At 34.2% G+C, this 21311-nt stretch overlaps 2 protein-coding genes across 2 annotated transcripts; both read left to right on the forward strand.

Moving 5' to 3' along the window:
* Positions 1-4593: 4593 nt before the first annotated feature.
* On the forward strand, positions 4594-10419 carry LOC135737100 (uncharacterized protein C14orf132). Its single transcript, XM_065255127.1, has 2 exons — positions 4594-4772; positions 9119-10419. Exons 1-2 carry the CDS (start codon positions 4746-4748, stop codon positions 9350-9352), a joined length of 261 nt encoding a protein of 86 aa, XP_065111199.1. The 5' UTR covers positions 4594-4745; the 3' UTR covers positions 9353-10419.
* Positions 10420-15648: 5229 nt separating this feature from the next.
* On the forward strand, positions 15649-19157 carry bdkrb2 (bradykinin receptor B2). Its single transcript, XM_065255114.1, has 2 exons — positions 15649-15747; positions 16734-19157. The coding sequence occupies exon 2, from the start codon at positions 16748-16750 to the stop codon at positions 17822-17824; it is 1077 nt and encodes a 358-aa protein (XP_065111186.1). The 5' UTR covers positions 15649-15747; positions 16734-16747; the 3' UTR covers positions 17825-19157.
* Positions 19158-21311: the final 2154 nt, after the last annotated feature.

A 21311-nucleotide genomic window follows, 5' to 3' on the forward strand; every position in this document is an offset into this window, starting at 1 on the left:
TTGGCTTTCCCACAGATCCTCTGGTAACAGAAGCACAGATTGTTTCAGAAGAGATGTGTTCGTTTTCTGTGAGTGCCTGGCCGTCGTCATCTGTCAACATGCTTCATGCACCACTGCAAGAAACACAAAAAGTGCATACAGCTCACTGAGAGCTGCCGTAATGATGCTCGCCACATTAAAAATGAAGACATCCCGGATTGTCCATTATTTGATGATGTAAGATGAATAGTCATGTTTTATTTTAATGAAGTGTTGTAAACACATTTGCATCTAAATGAGAGGATGCTCATAATCAGACATTCATTAATATCATTATCAAATTAAAACAAGATTTGTCCCAAGAACAATGAGCATCATCATTTAAGTCTAAAGACAGAGGGAAGCATGAGATTAAAATTAACATCCACTGGTTCTGATGTCTTTATATTCATTATAAAAGTCATTTTTTACTTTGAATATTAGTGCTTTCTTTGCAGATGTGAGCAACACTATTACTATTGCTCATTATTAAGGTAAGGAAATTGTTTTAAATCACTAACCAAGTAATAACATTCTTCCGGTGATTCATCTTTCCCTCATTCAGGCCTTTTTTCTCACAAATGAGTTTAAATTCAACATCCTTAGAGAAACCAATCACTTTAAAATACACAACACATGACTTAGGATGTCATCATGATGCATTTTTCCTCAGCTGTAACTGTACAACAACCCAAATATTTACATCATAAAGTTGTCAAATGGGAAACTGCACCTGTAAGTTCAAGCTTAAGTTTAGGAGACTCATACTAAAAAATAACAATCTCTGGCTCTGTTATTCCTGTCATGTCCAACCATGGATTTGGAAAATTGCAACTGAATGTAGAGTTGTAACATGTCACGAAAACATGTTCATTCTGTATGTACTGTAGTGAGCAGCATGAGGTGGAGTTGAACTGTAGACGCTGTATCTTATGTGAAAGGTGGGTCACAGCTGACTGCACATACAGGGTGAGGGTGTCATGTGTCAGCTGCTCCTGCACAGATCCTGCAGCACAAAATCAAGGCAAACATCTCAAAAAGGCACTTCAGTAAATTATAATAATTATTTACAAATTAATAATAAAAATAATTTTGTGATATGCCATTAGTTGTGGTCTTGACCGGTCTTGAAATAAAATTCAGAGTCCTCCTCATCTGAGACCGAGATGAGACGGAGTAAAAATGCGGTCGATTCTGAGACAAGACCAAGACTTTTAAAAAGTGGTCTCAAGACCGGTCTCGAGACCAAGACCAATCTCGAGTACTACAACACTAATCATTAATAATGTTGAATGCTTTATTCTGATTGGTTGAGAATTGTTCCACAGATATGCATTATTTTTCAATAAAAACCTGACCTGTCAGATATCTAAAAATAACCATATGTCTGTGGAAAACTGTGGTATAGGCAGAATAATTGACTTTGGTCCTTTGAATTATTTGAAAATAATGCACACAATTTAACGGCCCGTCATCAATTATTCCTTACTTATGTTTGTGTTATTACTTACCTATTGTCTTTATTTTTAAACAGAGTTCATGCTTAAACCAGATTAAAACCAGATAACATGTTTCTAAACAAAGCTTAAGATGAATTTCCCATTTATGATGAAGTCTTTGAGAGAAAAGATACCTTAATAGCTTCCCAAATCATCTGATAGTTATCACCTACAAATTAAATATGAGAAAAATGCTTAATTTTCTATGTATCATTTATGAAGAACATAATTGCATCTGTTCATCTCTTATCACATTTATGATATTTTCTTCCATGATAATATCAACCCATCATCAACAAGCTGATGTTAAAAGATTAAACAGAAAATAAAAAATAATGAAAAACTGATGAGATAACATGAAGTTCTAGAAGTGTCATATTAACAATGAAACCGTTGAGTCGTAAAATCATCTCGACGTGTGAGTCACGCAGTCTGCAGCGAGCAGGGCACATCTGCCAGAGCGTGAATTTCTTCCTATACGGCCCTGAGGAGTCACGAGATGCAGTAGATGCAAAGGTGATCTGTCAACAGAAAACTATGACAGATATGTGACTTTATCAGCTGCGCCTTTGGCCGACTTCTCAGCACACAACGGCCTTTTTTAGAATGATGATAAATGACACTGGAGAGCATCTGTGGTCAGAGAGCGAACGGTTAAACCTGCTGTGCTTGCTGGAGGAGGACATGAGCTGGATGCTGATGGAGATACCCAGGAGATAAACATAGTGATCAGCTGACCTTCAAGTCATGTCAAATTTATCTATATAGTGCTTTTTTACAATGTTACATTGTTTCAACACAACTTTACATGAAAGAAGAAGAAAATAAATTACATAAAGAATATGTAAAAAAGCATACCAAATGCTGGGTTATTTTCATCCCAGCATTGCAACACAAGGGACGAGCCAATGATGTGTTAATTTTTAACACATTGTGTGTGTCATGCCATTTAAGGCATTATTTCATGTTAAAATAAATAAAAGGGACAACACAAGTTGTGTTAAAAACAGTGATGGGAGTAACGCGTTACAAAGTAATTCCGTCACTGTAATGAGCATGTAACAAAGTATTTTTTTTAAATCAAGTAACGCAGTTACATTTACTGAAATTCAAATAAGTTAGATCAGAAATGTCTTGTCTTTTCATTTTTCACAAAATAGAGTAACCAACTCATTTAAATTTCAGTAATTGTAACTGCGTTACTTGATTTAAAAAAATACTTTGTTACTTGCTTGTTACCGCTAAAAGTAGTGGAATTACAGTAACGGAATTTTTTTTTGTAACCCGTTACTCCCATCACTGTTTTTAACACAACTTGTGTTGTCCCTTTCATTTATTTTAACATGAAATAACATGTTAAATGGCATGACACACACACAATGTGTAAAAGATTAACACATCAGTTTTTGCAGTATGCTAACAAAATACAAAACCCAAACTTTAGTCACTCTGTAAGCAAGCCATAAGGGTGACCAGTGTAGTGTTGGGGTAATGCATTACAAGTAACATGCACTACATAATAATATTACTTTACTGAAATATCAAGTAAAGTAATGCTTTTTCATTATAAATCTACACATTAATATTAATATTACTTTTTAAAAAAGTCATGCGAGTTACTTTTCTTTTTAATAAATTTGATTAAAAAAAAATGGTAAATGATAGACGCAGCACCAGCCAAGTTATGAAAAAACGCGGCTTATATAGACCAAAAAATACGGTAATTGCTTTTATTGTTTACCTCATTTGTAAGTCGTTTTGGACAAAGGCATCTGCTAAATGACTAAATGTAAATGTATATTACACACTCTATGTGTGCACATCTTATCGGGAACAGTTTGAGTCAGTAACGGAGATGGCAGGCCAGAGCTTGACATTTTTGCGATGGAAATATGCAATTTCTGAATGCAGAACTTTTCGGTCATAAAATACATCTGCAAGGCCTGAAAGAGATCAAGCCTCAGCCAAGTAAGAAAAAGTAACGAAAAAGTAACTTAAAAGTAACATAAGGATTACTATACATGAAAAGTAACTAAGTAACGCAATGAGTTACTTTTTTGGGGAGTAACTTAAAGGGACATAATGTCATTAATGAGACACCCTCATGTCGTTCCAAACCCGTAAGACCTCTGTTCATCTTTGGAAACACAGTTTAAGATGTTTTAGATTTAGTCCGAGAGCTTTCTGACCCTCCATTGAAAATCTATGAACGTTATACTGTCCATGTCCAGAAAGGTCATTAAAAAATCATCAAAGTAGTCTATGTGGCATTAGTGGGGTCAGTTAGAATTTGTTGAAGCATTGAAAATACATTTTGATCCATTAATGAGATAATTTTCAACTAACTATCACTTTAATATTGTAATAGATTACTTTTAAATAATAACTTTCCCCAACACTGAGGGCGACAGCGTCAGATACCCAAAACCCTACTTGTGGAGAAAAAACCCCTGTGAGAAACCAGACTTAGCCAGGAGAGCTACGCTACAGCTGCAACCCGTAACATTTGGTTAAAGATGAAGCATTTATAATGATTATTAATTTTATATGGTTTAAAACTGTTGGGTCTGATTTTTTGGCAGACGAACACATCTGAAGAAAGAGACTTACAGTAATAACTAAGCTATAATATAATATAAGCTAATAACTTATATTTTGAATTAAAAATGTCAGGTTTAATTTTGAGACAAAGCGGTTGAGGAATGTTTTAAATGTGCATTAATATATTCATTTCTCCTGAAGGAATATTTGGAGAGAATTCCATTAATTCCATTAAGAGTTATGAAAGTTCCCCTCTGGGTTGTAAGTGAAGTGCTGTTAGTAAAAAGTAATAATTGCCTATTTGAAGCCTGCGAGGGTCTTGAAAAAGTCAACATCAGACATCTACAATCTAATGTAATCTTGCATCAGAGTGCTCTGTAATAGCTCCAGCTTTCAGCCTTTAAGGCATATGGTGCATCAATCATACATGTTATACAGCACACACAGAAAGAGAGAGAGAGAGAGAGAGAGAGAGAGAGAGAGAGTCACAACACTCATCACTGTCTGTGCTGCTGGTCTGTTCTCTCTTTCTCTCGTTCTCTCGTTTTTGCTTTCTGTGTTTTAATGATGAATCTGTGCGGTTGAATAATCATTTAAAGTCTTCATCAATGAACTCTGGATTGTGTGTCTCAACATCTGCTGCGAAGATCTCACGTAAAACTGAAGAAACATTCAGAGTTTATCATCATGGATCTTTCATTTATGGCTGTACAGGTAGGAGATGTTTTGATCTTTGTATTTTATTCCTCCTGCTTTAGACACAAATCTTTACTTTGAAAAGATGCAACACGTGAGAGTCACATCTCAAAGATCTGTAAATGTCCGGTTTGAGTTTTGACACCATTCACTATATCTGCAATCAAAAGTCAGAGATTTCTTAAAAACATTTTTTATAGCTTACATGTTTCATATAGGTCTGTAAAAATGTTTGGTTTGCTTCTTATTTGTTTCTCTTAAAACTATATTTCATTTAGTCTTCTTCTAAAAGAAACAAATTTTATTATTTAACAAATAACATTTAACTGATAACACAAAACAAGATCACTAGTTTTTGTGTTTTTTACATCATGTTTATGTTATGGTAAAATGATCAGCTGTTTAATAATCTTAAAGTTTCCTCACAGAAAGTCAACTCACTTCTTTACTCAAACACTAAATCAACAGATTTATTCTTTTAAAGATGAAGCAGTTATGTCTGGTTTGATAGACACAAGTGATTTTTCATCAGGACAGAAATATGATGGAGCATTGATCACAGTAAAGACAGAATTTATCAACACATCAATGAAGCAGAAAACAGACATTTACAGACTGAGAGATGTTTTATCAGGAGAAGATCCACTGTTTATCATCTAGCTGGTGATCTTTAAAACGCATGTCAGACAATGAAATGCATCTGTACGTCATTTAAAGACTGAGCGATTACAAATGAACACAATGCCCTCCATTAACCTGCTTGAAGAAAATTATCATGAATCAGTCAATCACAAACATCTACATTAATAAATGTGATGTCTTCACTTCTGCATCTGTCATCATAAAAACAACATCAACACAACTTAACAACAGATGCTAAATAATCAGAAGTTTATGTATGAAGTTAAAGAAATGAATCTTCATCAGATATCCGCATGAGTTTCTTCACTGTTTTGTTTATTGCTGCCAGCATGAAGTAGCTGAATAAACGCAGATAATGTTGTCTTCTGCATACCGCGAGGTTTGTTGTGGTGATGGTTTAGACACACTATTGTGTCTCTGTGGATCTTTATATTTATATTTCTTTATACGATGTGGCAGCGTGGTCAGATGTGACCTTTAGCGGCATGTGATATCTCACACTGTGTGACACCCTGACCTGATGTCTTATAAAACAGCTGAGAGCGCAGTCAAAACAATTACATCTCTCTTTAATGGGCACGTGGGTTACATCTCATGCTTTAAACATCACTAGACTTTAATAGAAAAGCAACAAAAAAATTACCTTTTTCCTTTTATATGGTAATAATAAAGTTTTCATAAGCAAAAAATCTGAATTTCTTTGTAAGTTTTGTTGGACATTAAACAATGGTAGTGGTGGGTTAAATGGTATTTTTCATCAGGATTGGATCATTTCTGTGTTGTCGGTCTGTCAGCTCAGTATTGTTACAGTGTTAATGTTGACGTGACCTCTCGCTGGGGTTCTTAACACTTCAAGAGGAATATCTGTACATCAATTATACATGATGTAACTATTTGTACATCCAACACTTATAAATAAATACCAACATCCAACTTTATTGTTTTCACAAATCTGAGCCGTTGTTGAGATCTCTTCTTAAGGTCTGAAGGAGACATATAGTCTGTCTCTGAAAGGAAACTCAGTCTGTTTCCTTTTTATGAGATTTATTCTGTCATTTCTCTTGGTTCATTTTGCTATATACTAGCAGTGAAGCACTAAAGATGCCTTTTGTGTCTCTTTGAAAGGCAGATTGCCTGCTGGCACCACAGCATCTCTTCATATGACTGTAATGACAGACTGTAGAGAACAGTGATGGGTTATTTTCTCATTCATGTCATACTTCACTTAATTGAATCTCAGAGAGTCCTCTTGAGTCAAACTGAAGAACAAAACATTTTCTTCCCAACAGACTGAAGCATCACTAACTGAATCAACACGTCAAACTCCATTCATCGACACGTCTGAATAATGATTGGAAAATTCATTTACAGTCTCTTTGGTTTAAAGTCAAAATTATGTCAAAAACAACATCTCTAATCGATGGCATTGGATATAAATGAAACATTTGTTCGATTAAAGCATTTTTGCACTGAATACATCTCTCTGTAGAGCTGTAGATGTTTCTTCCCTTGCAATATCAGACAGACATCTCGCTGTGACGTACTGATGTATTAAAGTAAATATCATTATTGCCCTCCAACCTTCTGTCTTTTTTTCTAATGGAAGTCGGTCATTGGGTTTCTTAAGGTCTGTTTTCATCACTCTTCATCATGTTTACTTCATTCTGCTGTAGTCACAAACACAACATCAGATGAAATTGAACTTCACTGTTTATGTAAAAATAAATCAACACTTTACAGAGCCCCATCTTTATTTTGAAAACTCTTGCTAAAGAGAATAAAGCATAAACTCTTTAAATGACTCTGACAGGAAAAAAATATCTTACATATTTTTTTTAAAAAATATTAATGTGCAATATAGTCTGTGTGCAAAATTTTCTGAAAGTCCTAATTGTATTGCAGGTCTACTTGAAGTGGTATTATCTGAGATTATATCATAATTTTATTATTGGATTTAAAGGGGACATTTCACAAGAGGTTTTTAAGATTGTTGCAGCCGTTGACTTCTTTTTCAAGGGTGCATGATGCAAAGCTTGTCACAACATTTATATGTATTTAGCCCGTCATCATGTCATGTGAACCATGTGCATCATGCTTCTTGTCAAAAGAAGTGCCTGCTGCACATGCATCTAAAGGGTTTTAGATGTTTGCCAGATACTTGATTAATCTCATATGTAATCTTGCAAGTATTTTGTACATGAGAGCGTCTCTTTTATCATAAACCCTTTTCGACACATGTGCAGCAAGCACTTATTTTGATGCACATGGTTTACATGATGCACCAAAAACATATTTTGAATTAACGCCCCTCGAAAGAGAAGTCACCAGCAGCCACTGGTTGAATAAATCGTACATAAGTGACATTTTAGCTCCAAATACCCCATAATTTATTATAAGATGTTAAAATTGCCACTTTGTAGGTGTGAGCAAAAATGTGCTGTTTTGGGGTGTGTCCTTTAAAATGCAAATGAGAACAGTATGGCAGTGGCGTGGTTAGATTAGGGGCGGTATTATTATAATAAGATCCCCTTCTGACATCACAAGGGGAGACAATTTCAATTAGCAATTTTTTCACATGCTTGCAGAGAATGGTTTACCAAAACTAAGTTACTGAGTTGATCTTTTTCACATTTTCTAGGTTAATAGAAGCACTGGGGACACAGATTTTCATGATATTTCCCACTGTTTGTGCTATGTGATCCTCAAAGGACCCAGTTTACCCTGAAACAACATCTCTGTTGTGCAACATGATACACCTTGAACATGACATGAGCTGCTTAGGGCACAGAAGATGTGAGGAGAACCCGTCTTTATGAAGTTTCTTCCTCTTTTTTATAACATCTCTGGGAAGAACCAGCACAAGAAAGATCTTATTCATATGTGAAGTATTACTATATTCATGCAAAATATGAATATGCTAAAGAGCCAGAATGATGTGGAGGCCACGTTTTGATGAACATCTCTGGCCTTTTCACTTCATCTTTAATCTGCGACATACAGGGACATTCCTACTGTTTCTGCTACAACATTTATTATATACAAATGATAAAGTTATTGGACAACGGTGAAATGTTTGGTTTGAAAAGTTTTTATTTTTTAATGCAGAGTACTCAGATGTTTCTGTGAGACTTAAGAGCCAAACTTTCTTTCTGAATTTTCCACTCGAGGAGTTTTATACGAGACAGAAGTAGGCCATTTCTTTTAGAAAAGTCTACATTAAAATGAATGAAGCTGAATGCTTTTTAAGTTACATTAGAAAGGACTAAAATATCAGGGCGCCTTTAAAAGATCTTAATTTCATACGACTGTAAATAGGATTTTGTTTAAAGCTCTTAATACTTCTGTATCTGTGCAAGTTGGCCAAATTCATGTTCAAATTATCATCATATCATTAAATATGATATTGGAAATTGTTTTAATGTGGATTTTTCCAGACTTCTAATTTAAGGTCTCCATGAGTTCAGACTGTTACCTAACATTGTTTTTGTCAATAAATAATGCATGCTTCTGCTGAAACATCTTGCCTTATAATTACATCAGCTGTTGGCACAGTATTTGTGTTTGTTTGAGGTCATGTTTGATGTGTCTGTAGATGACTTTATGTCAAGAAAGCGTTCAATATTTATGCATTTTGTCATATGCTTTTATTTAATGCATTACAAAGCATACATTTTGCTCATTTCAGCTCATTGCTCATCTCTCTCTCTCTCTTTATTTTTCAGCTCCCTGTGATGAGCGGGGCGTTTATGGACGCATCACCTGCGGATGACTGCAGCACTGATCATTCTCTGTTTAATTCATCCGCCAGCGTCAACGCTCCTCCTCTCACCACAGCGCAGGCACAACAGGAAGATCAGCAGCGTGTGTCCAGCGACGCAGTCTGGCTCTGGATCGCAATTTTCGCCACCATCGGGAACATCGTGGTGGTCGGTGTGGTTTACGCTTTTACTTTCTGACACCTTGACAGAATGACTTTTTGTAGGTGTTGATCCCAAATGTGAAATGTCAGAATGGATTCATTGACCTGCAGTCTCACTCCCTGTAAGAAGATCTCATGTGTTTGACACTAGAAGAACATCTGAGATACTCAATGATATGGAAAATCAGCAGCCATATTTAAAACGTGGCTGTGCATCATTCAAGACCAAATCCTTTAAACAGGGGATGACCGGTATCTTAAAAATCAAAGGCCAAAGTCACAATAAAACAATATTTCTGGCCAACAGTGACATCAACAGTACCATAAATCAAACTGCACCAGTTGATTGGCTGTTCTCACTGGAAGGCGGGACTTCCTTTATTTAAGTGACTCTATTTTGTATATCTAGTGTTTTCTAGTAATACTGAGGACTACATGACCTCCACATGATGAGACATCAGTGATCTGAAATACTTGAATCTGATTGGTCAATGAAATGTTTTCTGATGTCACTAATTTTCATCTGTGGATCACTCCACACATTCTTCTTCTGACATAATCCACTCAACTATATGATCTCCAGTTATTTATTTGGTATGTTGTGATTATTGATGTTTCTTTGATACAATAGACATAATAATATAGCGTTTGATATGGCGTATATATCTCTTTTTTCTCTCCTCTACAGTACTTATTTTTCTCTCTTTTTAACATTTGTTGTATTGTAAGACTTCTCATATAATCGCCTCCAAGGATGATTCACATTGTTGTATCTTTAATTTTCATTTGAAAGATACACTTTCAAGTGACTTTAATTGAAAATGTTAATGTTTTTCTTCAGTATTTTTCTTCTGTTCGACAGAGACAGTTCCTGCGGTGTAATTGGTTTTGATCACCTGTGGTTCAGGGGAAGCTGTTGCTGTGATGATAAATTCATTTTAATGAACTGACTTTTCATGTGATGCTGATATGATGTCTCATTATTTACTTCATCATATTCTCTCTTTGAATATAACACTGATGATATGAACTCAAGTTGCCATAACTACATAAAGTTTTCTTGTTGCTATGGGGACCAAGAATCTGGGACACAGGCAGGTCGTCACGTAAAGACGAAGAATTGGGAATCAGGGAATTGTCTTGAAGTTACTGCAAAAACCTAAAGTAACTTCATATTTAAAAGTGCACTTTTATTGAAGAAATTCAGTATGCAGTATTCATGCAATTTCTATCTTGGCATGCACCCGTCCCATGCCCAGTATATATTAAACACATGCAAGTCTGCATTATATATGTGTTTAAACATTCAGACCCATATTAAAAATAGTGTACTTAATTTCTCTTAACAGAAATACATCCTATATAAAATGATGATATATTTTGTGATAAAGCTCATGTTACTAACAGATCATCTTTGCACATTTAGCAGGAAATTATTGAAGTTAAGAAATATTCTTTAGTTATGACAAAAAATCAATATAAAGATCTTGTTACAGTATAATAACATGAAAACTGTTTAGTATGTTTATTTAAAGAGTTTAACAGTGGTGTTGTTTGAGCTTGTAAACAGTTTTGGGAAGGGACACCATTTACTTTTCTAATTTTAATAGCCAATATAATTTCCCAGTTTAGTACTTTAAATACTCCAGATACAACAGCAATCATATTTACATCATTGTTTATTTTAGAGTTTAATCTGAATTAACATTGATGATATTTTAATTGAGCTCAGCTGGATGGAGTATCAACCTCATAGTCTGATAATGAATACATATGTATATGGAGAGTTAGACTATTTCTCTATGTAATAAAATCATAAAGGCTGCGTTAGATCTGTCAGTTTCATACTAATAAACTGTAAAATTGAAGTTATTCACAGATGAGATGATGAATTTCTCTCGAATATAATGCATGAATTATGGATTACTCGTAACCTGAAGTCTAGATGTCACAGAATGCCGTCAGATCTACAGACACTAAAGGAAAAACATTTCACCCCAAAATCTAAATGATCTCATTGTTTACACACCATCATGCCGTGATCTCAGGTGTTTTTGACTTTCTTTAGCTTTTTGAAGCTTCACAATGTTGAACCACATTTAAGGCCATAACAAAGGATATTACTGAATATAACTCTAATTCGGTTCTAATAAAGAAAGAAAATCATCTGAGATGACATGAGGTAATTACTAAATAATGATGATAAAGTTCATTTTTGGATGACTACTGAGTCTGTTTTGTGTCTGCCAATTTCAGAAAAAAACTCAATGAATTAAAGAGAAATTATATTAGCCTTTTAAAGGTGCAGTGTGTAATTTTTAGAAGGATCTCTTGACATAAATGCAATATAATATACAAAACAACATTATTAGGGGTGTATAAAGACCTTTTTATAATGAATCGTTATGTTTTTATTACCTTAGAATGAGATGTTTTTATCTACATGCATGAGGGTCCCCTTACGTGTAAGTCGCCATTTTGTGACACCATGTTTCTATGGAAGCCCTGAACGGACAAACTTTTTGTCTCTGACGATGACATGTTTTTCCGGTGGCGGCTACTGTAGCTTCTCTATGGATTTCAAAAGCGAGGGGTGAGCAGTGGGCTGAGCCGTTGGTTGCAATTTGCAACCTCACCACTAGACTGCACCTTTAATTCAACATTAACATTTTAGGATTGTATAAGAAAACATTACTATAGTAAATGGCCACTTTTCCTGAACAAAGTATATTTTATATACACTAAAAATATTTTATTAACAGTTCACTTATAAAGTATATTTCTGTAGTTGATAATATATTTAATTGAACATTTTCAGGTATTTAATAAAGTTTTTCTTTTTAATGTGACGTGAATATATTTGCTTGGATTAAAATATATGGAGGGCTAAATATATTTTAAAAAGCTTTCAAATAATTATTTTTTATATATAATATAATTTTTTTAAATGTACAAATATTGGCCAAAAAATACATATTTTTGTAAACATATTCCAAAATATACTTCAGCAAATATATATTTTGGCCATTTCTGTATATTTATTTTTTTGTAAATAATTTAAGGAAAGTGACTTCAGTGTTCAAATGCTTGTGTGGGGTCACAGTATACAAACAAAAATGTTTAAAGTGCACATGCAGTCCTCCAGAAGAGGGCGCTGATGAATAAAGATGCTCTCATATTTGCTGTGCAATAAAACTATTCACTGTGAATAAACAAAAAATACAATCGAATGACCTGCTGCATGATGGCATGATTCAACAAATATCAGTGATAACACTTTACAGGAAGAGTTTGAATTTTCCATCACATCATCATCATCTGTTTATAAACACTCACATAACTGTGTTCTGAGTCAGTGTACACAGCGTAAAATGCTAGAAAACACAACATTTATGTTTAAAGGAAAACTAGAGACCACTTCTTTTAGTGTGACTATAAAGTAATGGTAATACTGTAGTAAACTACTTTGACATCCTCTATGGTGTTGAATTGGTAATGGTTATACTTTTACAGTAGCGAGGGTCCAAAAACACTGTAATGCTGTATCAGAAAATATCATTGTAAAAGTATATCTTATGCATTTCATAATTAAAAAAAAAATCCTTATGTCTTTGTTTGTTGTAAAATGTATTTTCTGTAAAGCTGCTTTGCAACAATAAAACATGTAAAAAGTTTAAATTAAACTAACTCAATACCACACCACTTGTGTTAGTCAAGAAAATGTGCAAATTTTCATGCAGCAGTGAGAGAAATCCCGTGTTGAATGTAAATGTGTGTTTGTCTGGGTGTTGAGGTCTGGTTGGCAGAGGTCCACAATGCATTGTGGGTAAAGCAGAAGTTGTTAACAGCGGTACAGTCAGAGACAGCAGATATATTAAATCCTTACCATGGAGAGACAAGTTTTCCATGTTTCCATGCAATCCAGACAAGAACAGTTTTGTTAGTCACACCCATAATTATGAATTTCAGACACTGTGTTTGGCTGGAGTTTGTGGGTTTGTCTGCTGGGTTAAATGTGGCACTGCTGGAAAATGACAGAAGTGTTTTTTCTATGTTTTTGTCTAGATTTTGATGGTTCATATTTACATTCTTTATGTATTTTATCTCACATATGATTTTTTCTTTTCTTCTTATGAGAAACATGAGGCTGCTTTAATAAATGATCTGTGTTGTTGTGTTACCGGTACTGTATCTGTTATGTTTGTTTAACGTCTGAAGCATAACGTGTCAACTGGATGTCTGGGTTTCAAAACTTTCCAAAACTCAAGAGTCTTTATGTGACTATTTTTAAAAACAAAAGTTTAAATCTGCTTTAATGACCATTTAAAAATATCTCCCAGACTGTAAGTTGACATGAAAATTACATATAACATATATATTTCAACATTTTCTCTTTTTGGTCAAAATATCCTACATGTGTTTTCAAAATACTTTAAGCTGACAAAACAGATTACCCTGTTAGTTGTTTTGTAATGTCAAGGAAAATCTTAAATTATCTGTTCCAGTTTAAGATCATTTGTCTGGCTGTTTTTAAAAACATTTAGCATGAAAAGCATGTGAATGAGATTTTAGAGATCCAGCAGGGCATTTTTAGTTTGGTAAATCTGCTGTCATGTTTAACACATATGTTATGTGAATAAATTTAATGTTGAAGGTTTGAAAGGCTGAAGACTTTAATGTCATAATGATCCAGTGAGATACTTCATTGACAATTAAACATCGGTCATCTTAACATTATTTGTGTTTTTTACAAAGGTTTAAATCCATTAACAAACAAACCCATCAATGTAAGCCAAAAATCTTACATCGTACAGTAACATTAGAAATACTGATAAGATTGAACTTTATTTAAACCACAACACACACTGTAAAACATTGCTGTAGTTATGCAGCAGTTACAGTAACTTAGTGTAGATGTATTGATGTTATTTACTGGCAACAGTTTGTTCAAAGTTAAATAATAAACATTATCTTCATCTTTATGAGAATCAAAAATCCTCATCAACCATTTTCAGTTTTTTTCAGATTTTGTTTCCCAGAATGCTTTGTATGCGGGTGTTATTTAGTTTTATTCTTTAAAGATAAAGCCTTATTAATGTTTCATTTTCATTTAACTTTCAACAAACTGGTGCCAGATAACATCAAGTTAAATCTACAGTAAGTTACTGGCAAACAGCTGCAGTAATTTTGTCATTTCTACAGACCATTATCTGGTCAAAGCTCTTATTCTTTGAGTTTATCTTTTTTAGGAAAAATGTCTTAAACTGAAGCATGTAAATGAATGTACGTCTGTTTAGAGTCACACCCACATTAAACTCACCATTACAGTACATGGCCAAACATACATATGTGTCTGTTAAATGTTTCATGTCAACTAAAGCTTTTCCTTATAACAGATTCCTTTCTTCTGATAAGATTTTCTGTTTGATGTTTAAATGTGAAGAAGTGACTATCAGTGAGTTGTTGTGTAATCTGTGAGTTTGTGCAGGAAATAAGACAAGGTTAAAGTCATACTTTTTTAAGAATATGACTGTATTATTAACACATTATGATCATTTTAGAGTCTTGGGATTCAGGGTTCTGATCATTAAAATGGTCCACATACTTTTGGATCGATATTTGCAGTGTTTCACAGCTGCTGGCTGTTGCATTGTGCTTTTATTATTCCCAACAGAGAAATCAAACCACTTATAGTACAGTAAATATGGGATAAGTGCTAAAAGCAGGGTCTCTTATCGATGCAGACGGTGGTCTCTGAAGTAATCACTCAACATCAGTAATGGTTTCATTATGTATTCAAATAATTAATGTCTCGGATCTTAGGGAAATGAAAAGTCTTCATCTCATGCTTTACTACAATCAAACTCTAAAAGCAAAGCAAAATATTCCCACCGAAGTTGATCATTTTGACCAATTATGGTGAATTATTAATGTTAAATTCAAAAGAGACTCCACACCTTTATAATAATATTCCAAAACAAGTCAAAACACTACATAAACTAATAATAATAAAACTCAAGACAAATACTCACATTTCTGCTTTCAAGAACATAAGTATGTAAACAGCAGCTGGCTGAATTTCCAAACACTTTTTTTGAAAGTTGTGTGATCGTTAAAGTCACAAATAAATGGTTAGGCAACATATAAGCAAGTTGGTAGCAATGCTTGTATCATAAGAGCAAATATGAGTAAATTAATATATTTCAATCCAGACAGATGTTTTTGAAAATAAAAATAATAAAGGGAGGCAGGCAGGAGGAGATCACAGAATGACATCACCTCAGCTCTTTTAAGCGAGACAGGCCGAGCCGAGTGTTCACTAAAGCTCACGGCGCAGGCGAGCTGAATATCCGGAGCAAAAATAACACATCTGGATTTGCTTTTGGAGGCTCAGCGAGGAAAGAGGTTTATGCAACTGCTCCAGTTTCACAAGTAAGTGTCATTTTAAACTAAATGTTCTTACAAATAAAACATAAAAACATCTCTGTACTGCTTTTGATCAGGAAAAGATAACTGATGAAGAATGTGCTTTCTTCATATTCTTCTTCAAATGTGACAGTTATAGCTTTCAAAGCTAAATATTTCATTGGTGCATGGATGGACATGCACTGTAATGTGTGCTGTAAACACACACAAGAAAGAAAAAGAAAAAAATTATTTTTAGTGATTTAGTGATGTTGTGATCCAATATCTTGGAATATGCTTAGATTTTTATATTGATTTATGTTTCTATGTTTGTCTGTAAAAAGTTGGATCAACAAAATTACTTAAAAATGTTTTATTCAACTTAAAAGAGAAATATCAAGTTTATTCCACTTAAAATTTCACTTCAGTTTCACATTATGTGAAAATTTAAGGTTTAATAAACTCAGTGTTACCAACTAAAGTTAACTTTTCACTTTTTACGGTGTATTGTGATTTCTAAAATGTATTTGGACATCATTGTACCATTTGAACCACTTATTTGCGTTTCTTGCCATTTATTTTTTCCAAGTCTGCCAGACAATTTCCGCAAGTCAAACTGATAGCTTCTAATATTATGCAATCTTATGATGCACTCACATCCAGGAATTTCCAAGACAGACTTACAGTTACTTCTGTTAGCATCACTGAACATTGATGTTAGTCACGTTTTTTGGCAAATCTTTAAGATACAGACACGTAAAAACAATGTAAATGCAGAATGAAGTTTAAACAACTTAATTATACAAGTCAATTCAACCTACCTTTTAAGTTTTGACTTGTACGTTGACATAACTTAGAAAAACAAGTTGAAATTGTTTTACTTAATTTGTTAAGTTAAAGCAACATAAAAATTGATGTCGATATGATATGTTTTTTACAGTGAACCCAAACAAAATTGTGTATAAGATGGGAAAGATTTCATTCATTTTTCAAATACATTTCTGTTTTTACAGCTATTCCTAGAAATATGGAGGCGGAAAACAATCCAGTAACAACACCATCAACCTTTGCTACACTTTCTACGGGCATCTCCGGTAACAACCTGACCAACGATACTCAGTGTCCACACTGGGAAATATGGGACTGGTTGTACATCATGCAACCCGCTTACATGTTCATCATATTTGTTCTGGGAATGCTCGGCAACGTCTTTGTCCTGTTGGTTTTCGGCCTCCATAAAAAAGCGTGCACCGTGGCCGAGATCTATTTGGGAAACTTGGCCGCCGCGGACCTTCTGTTGGTCTCGTGCCTGCCCTTCTGGGCCCTCAACATAGCCAACGGCTTCGACTGGCAGTTCGGTTCGTTCATGTGCCGTCTGGTCAACACGGGCATCAGAATGAACATGTTCTGCAGTATTTATCTACTGGTGCTGGTGAGCGGCGATCGCTTCATCGCGCTGGTGCACGCCATGTCCCGCGGGAGAATGAGGCGACCTCGCTGCGCCAAGCTCAGCTGCATGGCTGTCTGGGGTCTAGGGTTGCTCCTGAACATCCCAACACTTCATTTCAGAGATACCCGATACTTGCCCGAGTTTAACGTCACGGCTTGCATTTTGGACTACCCGACTCAAGAGGTGGGCCTCGTTTGTGACTTCGTACTCATTTTGCTCGGTTTCATTGTGCCAATGATTGTGATTTCCTACTGCACGATTAAGATCATCCGGGCTCTTCGCGTGCAGATTATAGATCGCTTCAACGCTGAGAACACGGAGCGCAAGGCCACATTTCTTGTCCTAGTCGTGCTGATAGCATTTCTGCTGTGTTGGGTGCCGTTCCACGTGGTGACCCTGCTGGATATTTTGTTCCGGGTCGGAGCTCTGACTGGATGCAGCATGGAGACGGCCATTGACGTCTCTAATCAAATAAGCACGTACTTGGCTTTAAGCAACAGCGTGTTGAACCCAATACTGTATGTGATTGTTGGTAAGAACTTCAGGAAAAAGGTCAAAGAATTAGCAAAGCAACTCACAGAAAAAAGAAAAGACATTGGTGGATCAACACGATCACAAACCGCATCAACCGTAAAGACCCTTACAACACTTTAACATCACAAAGTGTTGATAAAGTTTACAGGCACATATTTACAATTCAGAAATTATTTAAATTATAACTTAAATGATACGGTGTTGGCTGAAACATACAGCAATGCATTACGAGTAAGATGCAAAGATTGTAATGTCAACGGATCTTAACAAACGGTGTGTGTACAGCTATTTGGCAGTTAATATAACCACACATGTGCAATTCCAAGTTAACCTTATCATAACAAGTTTAACCATTTTTTAACCATACTGATATCTTAGATGTTCATATTTGTGTAAATACCCATGCAAAGTCTGTACAGTATTAAAGTTTTTTAAACATTTTTTTTATTATTTTCCATACTTAAGTAAGTGCAATTTTAAATCCATAATGCTTTTTCTTCCTTATAAATGTTCATAAAAAATTAAATTAAATTAAATAAATATAACATGTTTTTTGAAGAGCTATCCTTTGGGTATTATTGCTTCTGGTTCATGCATTTTAATTGGCAGAATTTCAACAAAGTGTTTTCTTCCACAATCCTGTGTCCTTTTTTGTCACATCCAAAATGCATGGATGTTTCCCTCATCTAAAATAGAAAACTTTTGAAATAGATTTTTCAGATGTTGTCCATCAGAGATGTTTAGGAAAATATAAACAGATGGTTCAATATAATGGGGTTTTAGATGACTTTCTTTTGTCCCTCTTGTTCAGCAACCGGTGAAAAGATTGAAAATAAAATTGTGTTTTTATTTTAGAATTAAGTCTTGTCTGTCCTAAACGGAGGCATTTTTATGGCACCATCATGTTGGTCCTTGATAATTGTGACATCAAGCTTCTTCCCAGTGTCTGCTTGCTCTGGATGTTGTGTTCCTTAAGATTCAGACTCATTGTGTATTTTATGCTCGTGTTGGCTAGTCTGCTTTATACGTCTGTAGACTATATCACTGGTATGTTTTTATTTACAAATCCATTTTGCTTTCAGTGCTATCTTATCTTCTTAGTCCTTTTTTTTTCAGGTACTCGCAGGACCTTTTATTTTTATCTGTTCCATTAGTGCGCACTGAGTCGGGGAGAAAGGCATTTTATTTGTTATCAAGTTTACAATAAAAAAATGCTTTCTCTGAGAAATTAAATTAAAAGTTTTGACTGCAAATGCTGGAACATATATTTAACATTTTGTCAAAGCATTAATTTACTATTTATTTATAAATAACATGTATGTTCTAGTTTGTCTAAAGATTTAATGTTTGTAATGTTATACAATACATCATGTCTATGTCTTTAAATTTTTTCTGTCTGAAGAGGTTTTTACATGACGCCGGACCCTTGAAAGCTTTCAGTGATTTTTACAGTTTTGTTTGTTTGGTTATTAAATGTCTATATCAATTTTTTCTTCATTTTCATGTTAATATTTTGTATATGTCTTTTTGAATAAATGTATCTATTAACATCATTCATCATTCATATTCGGTACAATAACTACACTGTAAAAAAAATCCGTAGAAATTGCAGCTGGGTTGCCGGTAATTTACCGTAGATTTTAATTTATGTTATTTACTGGCAACATTTTGTTCAAAGTTAAATTAACATTTAACATTTAACAAAGTCTTTGTCTTTACAGAGTAAAACTAAAAAAACAGCATCAAGCAAAACATTCTAGGAAACAAAATCTGAAGCAAAAAACAGAAAAAGGTTAATGATGACTTCTGGTTCCCAGAATGCTTTGCATGAGGCTGTTATTGTATAGTTTTATTCTGTAAAGATAAAGACTTGTTAATATTTAAAATTTATTTAACTTTGAACAAACTCTTGCCAGTAAATAACATAATTTTAAATCGGTAAATTACCGGCAACCCAGCTGCAATAACATTGTAATTTCTACGGATTTTTTTTACAGTGTATGCAGTCAATTAAAACATTATATTATGTTACTGTAGTTTACTTTTAAAACATGATATTGCCATGTGTTTAAAGTGAGAAGAAATGAGGTTAAATGAATGAATGTGTCACAGACTTTCCAGCAGTCAGTCTTTGTGTGGTTGTGAATAACAAACTCCTAAAGTGTGTTTTTCCAGTAATACCTCTGGAGTCTGACTGGTTTTAAAGAGGACTGTGGTTTATAATGTTGGACAGCTAAGTGATGATTTTATGAACTATGTGTGAGTTCTGTAATATGTTCTCTCAACTCCTCCACATTAAACAGATATTTCTCTTTTAAACACTACACTTATAAATATAATGTTTCAGTGTCTGTAAGCATTTTAAGAGCTGTTTCATTTTATTTAAGGCTATGATTTCACACACTGAAATTAAGTACAATTTTCCCATTCAAACACACATCATCTATTTCTGTCAAGTATCTTGATCATGTAAATCAATTAAAATTAATTTATTAAGTTTAACTATTATGGCTGTTAAATCTAAACTCATATCAATAAAAACACCAAAGTAGAAGTAGATATTTCACAAGACACCTGTATATAACATTACAAATAAACTGCTAGAATAGACTTTAAAGGTGCCAAAAAATGCATTGAAATGCATATCTACATAAAAGGTCTGTGACTTTATGTGCAAAAATGATCCAGAGTCAGGTTTACATGTCCATTTACAACCCGAATTTACTTTTAGAATGAAATGGTCTATTATTACCTTATTTGAAAGGGTCATGAATAATAATGTTGAGCTCTGCTCTGATTGGTTGTTTCTCTTTCAGTAGCTCTGTGTGTGTGTGTAAACAGATCTTATGTTTGAGTCTGTATCAGATTTTGAGGAATAATCAATTGTTTGGAGATTGTTAATGGACGTTTCTGAGTGGTAAGTTTGGGGTTTTTTTCAGTATGGACTGCAAAACGTAACTGTAACGTCAATAGTAGAACTTCAGCCTAAACGCTAGGATATAGCATTAACTAGCATATAGCTCTAACTTTCATACAGTATAGCATAACCTAGCATATAGCATTAACTAGCATATAGCATTAAGTTGCATATAGTATTAACTAGCATATAGCATTAACTAGCATATAACGCTAACTCAGCAGTCACAACTTTGTTTTAAGCATTGTAACAACATTGTAATAATGTTGGGGTGTACATCTCAACTGTAAGATCAAAGTTGGTGTTATGTTGAGATTGGTCTGTTTTCAGCGGTCTTTTGCATGCACAAGATTTATATAAGAAAGAGGAAACAATTGTGTTTAAGACCCATGTTATTACCATAAACTCTTTTTATTCATCTATGCCTACATAAATATAGGTTTACTTTCTACAGCACCTCAGGGTAGACTCAGGGTTACAGTATTAGCATGCACTCATGTATGCACACCTCTACAGTATGCTGGGTTGTTGTTACCCAACTATGGGTTAAAGCAACCTTAAATTTTTTAAAGTGTATTAATTGATTTATAAGAAGACACACGTCACTTCCCATACAAGAAACATTTAGAAATATTGTTAGTATTTAGCAGAGCAGATGTGTGATATATCAGTGAATCTGCTGAAGGTGTC

This window comes from Paramisgurnus dabryanus, chromosome 17, assembly GCF_030506205.2.
Source record: "Paramisgurnus dabryanus chromosome 17, PD_genome_1.1, whole genome shotgun sequence".
In the NCBI taxonomy this organism is placed as follows: Eukaryota; Metazoa; Chordata; class Actinopteri; order Cypriniformes; family Cobitidae; genus Paramisgurnus; species Paramisgurnus dabryanus.

What these genes read in the sequence shown, in the direction of transcription:
- LOC135737100 (XM_065255127.1), top strand. Translation starts at nt 4,746, where the DNA reads ATGGATCTTTCATTTATGGCTGTACAG. An exon ending in TTTCATTTATGGCTGTACAG is followed by an intron (nt 4,773 to 9,118) that starts GTAGGAGATGTT and finishes TTTATTTTTCAG; the next exon opens with CTCCCTGTGATGAGCGGGGC.
- bdkrb2 (XM_065255114.1), top strand. Translation starts at nt 16,748, where the DNA reads ATGGAGGCGGAAAACAATCCAGTAACAACACCATCAACCTTTGCTACA.